The 11,090-nt window shown below is 40.3% G+C and overlaps 1 protein-coding gene across 1 annotated transcript; it reads right to left on the bottom strand.

Annotated features, from left to right (window-relative positions):
• Positions 1–5,176: 5,176 nt before the first annotated feature.
• zgc:162730 (uncharacterized protein LOC564559 homolog) lies at positions 5,177–8,164 on the bottom strand. Its single transcript, XM_031297282.2, has 2 exons — positions 8,004–8,164; positions 5,177–7,359 (listed from the first exon to the last, which is right to left on the bottom strand). The coding sequence occupies exons 1-2, from the start codon at positions 8,034–8,036 to the stop codon at positions 6,115–6,117; spliced, it is 1,278 nt and encodes a 425-aa protein (XP_031153142.1). The 5' UTR covers positions 8,037–8,164; the 3' UTR covers positions 5,177–6,114.
• Between the last annotated feature and the right edge of the window lie 2,926 nt (positions 8,165–11,090).

Raw genomic sequence — 11,090 nt, 5'->3', positions numbered from 1 at the left:
GATTACAGGACATCTGTGTATATACATATGTGTATATCTGTTTATCAATTTTAGGCCCACATAGCACTTAGCATAGACCTAACAACATGAGGTAGACATTAAAGTGGGTGAAAGTACCACTAAGGATGTTGTTTGGTTCCTTGGTTTGGACTAAAGAGAAAAGAAGTTTTGTTGTCTGAAAGTACTCATATATGTTGTGTTCACACTGAGTTATTATTACACATGAACTAAGTATTGAAAGTACTTTTTCTGACTGTTCTCCTCCACTGTGCCTTGTGAGATTTTTTTATCCTGTCTGGTGGTCAAAATCAAAACAAAGCAAATAAAGAAATAATTGACCATGAGCTGAGACGGCAACTGGCTTTCATCTGCCATAAACAATGATTGACACGTGGAGACAAGGGACAGAAACGCATATGCTGCAGTATGATGAGGGGAATGGGATGGGTTGGAATAAATAAGGTGTGGGTGGATTAGGGTGTGTTTAGGTTGGAGACCCTGGTGAAGTATTTATTTTTGTTTAATAGTTTTTTAATGTACTACTGAATTTCACTTTATTGTTTCTCTTTCACTTACAGTTGGCATGCACAATGTGTATGCCATTGTATGTGTGTCTGCATATATTATTTCTTACATTACTTCCCTGCACAAGGTGTAGGCATGCTATTGTATATGTGCGTAGTATGTGTTGGAATTACCATAATACTAAAGAATTGTACTTTTGTTGTTTTTTTATTCTTAGGGGCCATCCACACGGAAACACTTTTTGGTGTAAACACACGTGTTTAGCATCGTTTTGGCCGACCTTCCAAACAAATCCTGTAAACGCACTGCCTGAAGACGCACTTTTTTGAAACCTGGTCCCAGGGTGAAAAAATTCGAAAACGCCGCCCTTGCAGCTTCATTTGGACGGCAAAGCCACACCCCTCAACGTCTAGCCTTCGACCTCTTATCCTGCGACGACGTCTCATAACAACAACAACAACAATTCACTATCGGTCCACACAAACGATTCTGGTTTCCTTGCACTAGCCATTTTCGTCATCTTCTTCTTGTGTTTGGTTTCTTCTTCTACTGTCTGTTTGTATACAGCTCGCAAGCTTTATGCGCATGCTCCGCCTCTTCTTCTCCGTTTTTGGTGAATTTCTGTAGCAGACACAGCGCCACCTATAGGCCTGGAATATGAAGTAGTGTGTTGAGTCATTTACAAATGGATCCGTTTGGACGCAACTATTCTTGAAAGGATGCCAGGGAAGACGGGGGAAAAAAAGATTGTTTTGGTACGTGTGGACGTGGCCTAAGTTATGAAGTAATACATAATTGATCACAAAAATATGAAAGGGGAAATGGTTGATGTGACATTTAAAAAGAAAAAGTGTTTTACTTTTTTTTTCTTTTTATTGAAGAACTTCCTAAAGTAAGACACCAGCACAGCACACCTTTTGTTTAAACCTATTGACACTCCCTGAATGTTGTGAAAATCCCCACACTCACATCATGAAATGCTCACATGTTACCATGGTTACCAGATCTTTGATAATTGCAGTATGTAGGGGGATTAGACAGCATACAAATTGTGGAAACTTGCTTATTTTAGCTTTTCAATTCATACAAGTGTCACATATCCACTACCACACGATCCTGTGGTTGGGCCACCATATGTTCTCACCACAAACGAACCACAGTAGAGTTTGTGTGGAAATGGACTGAGGCCAATGGCAGTGTTGAAACCAGTCCAATTGAACCAGACCCAATGGGCAAAAATACAAGAGTTTAATTCAACTGAACCAATGTTTTTAATGTTACAGAATAGGAGAAAGTTATTAAAAAGTAGCCCCAGTGTAGCCTTGTAAATAAAAACTTCCGATGCACATTTCTTAGGCTCTGAAGTTCTTAAGAAATCCCAGATTCCAGATTGCAGCCTCGCTACACAGAATCCAGTACTCTGGCAGTATGTGCGGGGTGGTGGCTGTGGTGGCGGGTTGCTCAACACTAGTTCGCACTGGGAGTGTAAAGTGGAAATTGCAACAGGGAGTTTTCGTGAACTTCTGCTTAACTTGTAAATGTGCCTTACACAATCATGTCCATAAGAGTTGCTATCAGTTAGGCTCTGAACATTGGTGATTCAGTTCAGGAAGCAGAGGTGATTTAAATCAATCAATCAATCAAATCAGTTGAAAGCTTAATTACAGCAGCTGGAAAATTCCCAGTGAAGAGAGAGCATTATGTGTAAACCCATATATTAAGAACTCTATAAGGGTTAACTGTTGACTGGCTAAATGTATTTATACACATAATATGTCAGAAATGACCTAGAGAAAACATGTTTCAAGTAATTTCTAAATATTGAAAATAAAATGTATCCAATGTGTTGTGGAAGTCATTTTAGCACTGATTATAGCTGTGAGTCATTATAAATCTAGATTTGGGGATTTTTCCTCATTCTTCCCCATTGTTTTACTCAATTACAGCCATATGACTTGGATGAGGATTGTTTGCCCATGATTAAAGTCAAGTCGTCCTAGGTCTGTGGCAACCAGGTAGGCTATTTTAATCCATGTAGGAATGTTACTTTTATTTTTTTCCCCCCAGATCACAAAAGTGCATCCAGGTGTATGTTTTATCCAGAACTGGCTTTCTTTTGGTGTCTCTGACATTTAACCTCAACTTGGGCTACATTGACTGATTTTGCCATGGCATTTTGCATTTCCTTTGGTGATTGGTCCAGAGATGTTCACAAGTAATTTTTTGGAAGTCCAAGTCAAGTCTCAAGTCTTTGAGGGGCAGGTTCAAGTCAAGTCTCAAGTCTCTGGCCATCTGATCTGTCCCTAACACTGTATTGTTAAATCTAATGAATTCAAAGCATGTCCTATAGCTATCAGTTGTAGGATAACCTTATGGGGTCTATTTAACACATCCCTCTAGCCCTCGGACCTGGTGAAATATTAACCTAAGTCTGTCACATCATATGGATACAACTATAAAGATACAATTTGCTTGTTCCCAGGCAATCCCAGCATTAGCACAACACTTTGCGATGGTTAGCTTGTTACCTATGACGATATATGCTAAATGTAACGTCTCTTTCACTCAAAAAAAATGTCTAATGTCGAAGTGGAAATCAAGAGAATAGTGGCAGCGCCACACCAGTTACAGAACAACATGCATCTCAGTGTCAGTCCAAATTACGCACAATAAGCAGTTTGAACTCACTGATGTAATGCAATTTATTTATTTTCTAAGTGTTAGTACGCTCAGTGAAACTGAGTCCAGTGCGAGGGAGACCCGACTCAGAGGAGGAGAGGTTAGTGAGGCCAGCGTCTCCACAGCAGGTGACAATGCGCACGGATCCGCTGTGCCACACATGGATGAAATAATGTAATAGTAAATATGACTACAGTAACAGAAATATGTGCAGAATTAAGACAGTCCAGACGGTCCAGTGTTTGGTGGACCGGGTACTCCTTGTTCACTTAATAGCCTACAAATCATCCACGGGATCAATTACACATCACATGAGTTTGCCCACCCGACACAGCATTTGTTCCTGGGGAGATGGACCCGTGTGTCCCGCCTCCTGTGCGCCATGGATGTCTGAGCCTCAGCAACTACTAACTATAAAGATACAATTTGCCTGTTCCCAGCATTAACGCTTTGCAATGCGTTAGCTTGTTACCTGTGACGATATATGCTAAATATAACGTCTTTTTCACATTAGCAAGTGACTGACCTGCCTGGGTGCGTTTGGAGACGCCTGATGAAGTTCGACGTTGTTGATCCGGCATCATTTATCTTGGTGCCACACATCTTGCATGTAGCTGTTAGCTTACTGCCACTGTTTACCAAGTTATTGAAAGTAAAACTAATGACAAAAGCCACAACTCCGGGAGGACTTGGTGTCGCCATCGTCAATGCATTTTTTTATATGTGAGTGTGTGCACATAAGGCATAACGCATGCATTACGTTGCACATTATGGCAAAGGCCAGAGGACATGCAGCTCGTCATACGTTTCCCCAACGTATATGCACCATAAAAGAAAATAGAAATACATGAAAAAAAAAATTTAGATTTAAAAAGCAATAATTGCATGAAAACAGGGTGTTGACGAGTCTCGAAGCTTGAGTTGCAAGTCAAGTCTGAAGTCTTTTGGGTCGTGTCAGAGTCAAGTCTGAAGTCAGCTGTTTGTGCGACTTAAGTGCTACTCGAGTCCGAGTCTCAGACTTGAGTCACCATCTCTGGATTGGTCCTCCCTGACTGCACTCCATTTTGCCCAACTACTAAGTGGGATCGGAAAGATCAAGAAGTTTCAGGAATTTTCATTCTGTTTTAGATTTCTCAATCATGAAATTTGCATGTGAACTACCAACACTACCTGCTCTTGACCCATGTTTTGAACCCAATCTTCGTTATGTACTGTGGGACCTTATTTAAACATATATGTTTTGTTTTATATCTTATTTGTGTATTTTTTAACTATTTGTAGAGATCCAAAGGTATTTTCTTACACCAATTTGGAGTATCATTGCAAAGCACCACATCTTTTACCTTTGGACTGAAAAGCTGTGTGTTAATGTGTATCCATGCCAGTGTTCTTGAGGTGATCCAAATGCTGTCATCTGTACTGTATATACAACAAGAAGACTGCATGCCACAAAACACATAAGAGAGAGAAACAAAGGCACATAATTCCACATGCAATAGACTATTATTTTTCTGTTTCTGTGAATATAACATGTAACAAAATAGGAATATAAAATCAAGTCTTGTATATATTTGTAACGACAAATGTTTTGAACTCTCAGGAGGGAAACTGGGCCCTATGGAAATACTATATGAGTATGAGGCTGAAATGTAGGATTGTGTCCTTATTCATTATTTACTTTCAGGTAAAATCAGTTCATAATTGATCTTCAGCCACTTATTAAAACATGGCTGAAAAACGTTCCTTAAGAAAAAATATTTTTAAAAGTTATTCCTTTTCTTGCAGCCATTTACTGTTTACAACATAGGGCCAGTATTCCCCTCTAATCTCTAAAAGCTACTGGGTGATTAAGTTACAAAACTATATAGGCATTCATATGAAGATGCAAGATATAATTACTGTAAGCAAGACAAGCAAGCATCTCATTTTCACTAAATAACAAATTGGAGTCAAAGAGAACAGCATACGTTCATTTCTTTTTTTAGAATTTTATTTTGTCCCTTTCAGGCAATTAAAAATATAAGATTCTCTGTTTTTTTACTGCTTTTTCTCACATTGGTATTTCACAGAGGTTGAATATTTCTCCATAAATAGTACAAAATACATTTTTTTTTCTTTAAACACAAATAAATATCATAATAAATATATAAGTTTAAGTTAAACAACACAAGGCAACCAATAACCAAAAGGAATACTGCGGTGTTAAAGTCCCTGAACTAGGTTGTCAAACAAATGGGACAATAAAAGAGGGGGTGCAATTTACAGGTCAAGATACATATATTTATATCCTAACTCACTGACATACATTTTCTGGTAGCACATTTTTGATCTTCCAGCATTCTGCAACTTATACATACTTGCACCCCAGGTCTCAAGAAAATTACATGGTTGCACACATACTTACACCCACGCACGCACATTTACAGGCACACATACACACACACACACACACACACACACACACACACACACAGAGAGCAGAGTGAAGTATGAAGCTTTGGTTAAATGCTACTGGGAGACTTGATAGTTTCCCCAATTTCGATTAGCTGTAAAGTGCATATTACAGATGAAATGGCATCAATGACACATGTCAGGTCTCACTGATTAAGGCTACTGAATCAAACGCACTGTTTGTGGCACTGAGAGTAAATAGCCATGTTGCAGGGAGAATCTTCAAGGCACAGGAGATCATGATTCACTAGTAGATATCACTAAAGCCATTTTGATCAATAGGCTACATTAAGTATAAAAATAGAGTCTGATAACATTTGGCTACTGAAATAATCTTAATATGTGTAGTTTCTCCAAGACGTGATTCATTTTACAAACTTAAATTAAGAACTTTAAGTGTCAAAACAGACACAATTAACAAGGTGTAAGTTCTTTTCTGTTCCTTCTCTTTGGATCTGTTTAGTCAGACAGGGACAGGCGTTCAAACACAGTGAGCCTCTTGGTGGCTGCATCGAATGTTGGAGACTCGGTTCCACTGGAACCTCCGCTGCTGCTGCTGTAGCTGTCCTCCAGGGAGTCCTCAGAGGAGAAACGCTGGAGTCCAGCAGGCTTCATGAATCCTCCGTGGCCTCCAGGACTAGGAAACAGCATGCTGCTGTCCTGCTGGTGCCCGTCCTCCACGCTGGCAGAGACTCTGCTGATGTTAAAGTTATTTCCATGGCCACACACACAGCGTGACTTTGGCTCCAGGATAAGAGGAATGTTGTGGATGTCTCCGGTGCTGGCACGGGTCTGATGGTTGCCAAACTGGAATGCTGCTGCCTCCCGCTGCAGGGAGTCGCCAAACACTGGGGAGAGGAGATCAGCGGGAGGTGGGGAAACAGAGGGAGCACGGCTGAAGCCCAAGTTAGGATCATTGAAGGATGAAGGGAATGATGGAGGAGGTGAGCTGCGTGAAGACCCCAGGAACCCGGCGAAGCTGACACACTGGCGCAGCTGGTGGCGTGGATTCTGACCACTGGGAGTCGGTTGCTGCTGATTCTGGAATTTGGCCGATGATAACGGCGCTCCGCTAATTCTGTCCTCATGGATAAAGTGGCAGCGTGAGCCATAGGGGCAGTAGCCAAAGTTGTAGAAGGTTCTGCAGGGCTCGGTCTTGTACTTGGGGTGGCGGAACAGTCCACGCAGCTCTGCCTCGCCATGAGCAAACTGGCACTTACTGCCATACTTGCAGCTGCCTGTCTCTTGGAAGCCACGGCACAGCTCAGTCTTGTAACGATTAGGGGCCACCATTTGTGGAACCTGGGCTTGGAGGGAAGATGAGGGAGGGAAGCCAGGCGGTGGAGCCACAGTAGTAGCAGAGGGGAAAGCCTCCAGGTTCTTGAGCTGTCCAAACGAGGAAAGCAGGCTGCTGCTGCTGGACTCAGTCAGGCTCATGGAGCGGTCGGGCCTGAAGGAGAGCGGTTTCGGTTTGGAGACAGGGCCCTGGCTCCAGATGTTAGATGACCAGAAAGGGCTGCCGTTGTCGTTATTGTTAACATGCTCGGTGCTCAAGCTGTGGCTCGAGGAGGCAAGGGGGGAGGGGGGAGAGAAGACGGAGGCTGACCGGTTCAGTCGACTCTGCCCCGGGCCTTTGAGTAGAGACTGTTTCGGGACCAAGGCATCCAGGTCCAGGTTCCTATCCAGGGCCAGGTTCCTAAAGTTCTGTTACAGAGGGTTGACATAGTTAATATACAGACCTTAATGCTATTTTAGAGCAATATACTGTATGATGAATATCCATCATCATTTTCCTCTTAAAACCTACTTTCTACAACAAATCTATTTTAATAATTTTTAATAATTTTGTTCAGCAAAATATAGCTAATTCCAGGTATATATTTAAGATCTTGTATTTCTTAAAGACATACATTCGGAAAAAAAAAGATAAAACAAAGTAATTAAGAAGGCAATCATAAAAAATAAATAAAAGAAATCTGCAGTACTACACCTTTATCTTCCATTTTCATGCAATCATAAAATACAAATTAAATGTAGATAATTGCAATTTGGGCTATTTTCAGTTTTTCTTGAATATTCTGATGGAGGAAGATTGGAACTGAAGAAACAAACAGCCCAGCGCTGTCTCCCTTCCATCATTATCTCTTTAAACTGAACAAATCCTATGTGACTATTATACTCGGTTCAAAGGAAATTCACTGTCAAATCAGTGATTCACAGAAATAAAACGAGCAGGAATAAACAAACACTTTGGGAGAGGAGTTACAGAGCTGACCCACTTCAACTTTATGAAGTCTTTCTTTTTTTTCTTTTTTTTTCCAAAACAGAATTTCTAAACTTTGACTCACCTTCGTGAAGATGTTGTCAAGCATTTCGGACATGCTGTACCCCTTTGACCAAAAGAAGAAGATTCAGCTCTGATCCACGGTTGACTGTTCGATACGTTGTCCAGACTAAAGTCAAGTTGGATCTCTTCTCTGTAAAGAACCTTTTTATGTATATGCTATGAAACCCCTCCCCCATGGTTTGGGGAGGAGTTTCCACTTGCTATGTTCCCGGATGACCCTCCCTCCGCCTCAAGTTTCATAGTGAGCTCAGAGAAGGGCGGGTAGTAAAACAACAACAAAAAAAAAGAAAGAAAACTGTGTATTTTTAGCTAGCTGTGTGAAACGCTTCAGTTTCGTAGGCATGTGAAAGCAAAGTGGCTTATTTACATAGCTCTCATGCATGCTCTTCATCTAGGCCTATAGCACACAGTTGTGTGTTTAATCTTATTATGTACAGGGTTTTTTCTGCAGAGTGGTATCATTCCTGCTCTGTAAGATTTTTTTTCAGGATCTGAAGCACCCATATGTGAAGTGGCAAATAAGGCTGTTTGTTTAGACCTGTACACTGATCCTTTTCATCCCACATTGACAAGTAAAGCAGAGTTTTTCTGTAGCAAACACCTCAACACGTACGCAGGCATACATTTACAGTATATACATTCCTATGACTAATGGTATGTTTTGAGGAAGTGGGATAAATCATCTTGTCCCTGGTCACATACATGTAAATGTATTCTGAGCATTTACCCGCAGAGAGGAGATAATATATCCCTGTACCTTATTGTTTACCAGAAATCATACAGCTACATTTCCCCTTATTTACTTCGGTTTCTGTTGCGATTACAACGGGGCTCCAGTATTTACCCAAGCACTGAAAAAGTCAAACCGTTAACAGAACACAATCAATAAGAGTATTGGTTAAGGCAAAATCCTTTTGGTTGAAAACAACATAGAAGTGAGGAAAAATAAACACCAGGATCAAGTAATCGAAACAGAATGAACCGGAATACTGGACTCTCATCTGGTATTTGTAGAAACAAGATACTTGTATTGTCTGCCTAATACTTCATGCTCAACGCTGTGTTCTTTTAGCACTTTTGCAAACATAGTATCATTTTAATATTTAGATTTTTACATTTAACCATACCAACCATTTTTTGAAGCTGTTTTTTTATGAAAGATTCCCACCCTCAACACACTTTCAACTTTATGGCCCACTGCGGAAATCCTTCTTCATCTTGGCAAACTAATTTTGCAAACAAAACTGAAGATGTCATATTACCAGAAGATTACTGTTGGTGGCTTTTTTTCTTCTGGTTTCTATAGTGAGCATTGCCTTTTCTTTTTTCTTCTCGTAGGAATTCAGAGGAGTAGGTCAGTGTGTGTGTGTGTGTTGTGTGTGAAATCCTATGTTATTTTGTAGGGTACTACTGTATACATACTCACTAAGGGTTATTTCCTTGACTCACACATTACAGTGTCACCTGACTTTCAAGTCTACAAATATGTCACACACTCTTCTTGTAGCCTACTGTATAAGTTCACTTATCTGTAGCACTTTTAATCAATTTATTATCTGAGCAGAGCTGTATCACTGACTCTTGACCAAACCTGCACGGCGTATTCATTATTTAATTCATTAATGAAATCAGAAGGTTCATGAATATTGAATAATAAGACATTATTGTGATTTAGCAGTGAGATAGGTGGGAAAATATGGCCGAAAGTGAAGCAGAAAGATTTAAAGAAAGAAATCACCTGACCTGGTAAGACTCAAATAAATGACCAATAAATACATTATCTGGTGTGCATCGATCCGCTTCCATTTCCTTTCTAATCGGGAGACTATATTATTTTCTGTGCAGCTGCATGTGTCACCCAGTCAGATGAGTCATATTCAGTCCTGGCAATGACGGCGCAAACGTTCTAATAAATGTTGTGCAAGTGTAGAAAAGTTACTGCAATATTAATTGCTTAGTACTCCTGCGTGATGCCGGTAAACAGAAGAAGGGTGCCACCAGAAAAACCACCCGGCTCAACCTGAGGCCAAAATACACAACTATTCCTTTACTGTGCAGCAAGGTACACATTCTCATAATTAGGATCCCATGATGAGTTAAAGGTTGACAAAATGTTATTTGTCTTTTTGAAATGTACTTAAGGAATTTTGTTTCAGGGCCTGTAAATGTAATCCAGCCATTGTGACTATAAGGCCAATTATGCAAGGCAGATTTTTAACGATAAGTAGTTCATAAATTATTCAAATTCATCATTAAAAATAACACACTACCACAATAAGTAAATCCTTCACTTGTAGTAAAAGCAATTATTAGGCGTAAAATGTTCTTAAATATCCTGAGTAAAAGTAGCCGTTCCGCTCAGACTGTAAGTAATGTCATAGGTGCTTGCAGTCTTCCTACTTAGTCATGTTTCTGTTGAATATCAAGTCTTTTTGTATTTTAAAATGTAAAAACTATCCACAGATGTCAAACAACTCTACATGGCAAAAAGTGTGAAGTCTCACAAAATGGAAGTAAAATTACACCCGCCATCATCACAACTCAGTCTTCTTACGCAGACAGATGGACAGACTGACCGAAGCCAAACAGGCCTCTCATGTTCAGTTATTAATAACTACAGTGAGATATACATAACTTTCCTAATTATAAATCTGACAGCATTATGAACTTTGGAAAGTATATTATAAGGGTGGATAAAGAGTGTGGAAAAAATCCCCCCTATCTTTCTCATTATTCCTGTACTTTCTTCAGACCTTTTTTCACCAGAAGGCCAGTAAATTGTCACAAAGGTAGGGGGAGCAAATGGCTGCAGTGGTGTGTGTGTGTCTGTGTCTGTGTCTGTGTGTGTGTCTGTGTGTCTGTGTGTGTCTGTGTTGTGGTTACCTCACTCTACTTGTTTCTGTCTCTCGCCTCAGTTGCATGGAAAGTCACTCAAACAGGGAGGGGCGCTCACACACACACACACACACACACACACACACACACACACACACACACACACACAAGCTTAAAGGAGCATTCCTGCTGACGGTGGCTTCCAGGTGGTTGTGTTGTTGTTGTTTGTTCTTCTTTTTATTCCTTGGTGACT

The sequence above is a fragment of the Sander lucioperca genome, chromosome 5 (genome assembly GCF_008315115.2).
Source record: "Sander lucioperca isolate FBNREF2018 chromosome 5, SLUC_FBN_1.2, whole genome shotgun sequence".
Taxonomy (NCBI): Eukaryota; Metazoa; Chordata; class Actinopteri; order Perciformes; family Percidae; genus Sander; species Sander lucioperca.
The sequence above is the reverse complement of the archived record's forward strand: the minus strand, read 5'-3'. Positions and strand labels throughout refer to the sequence as shown.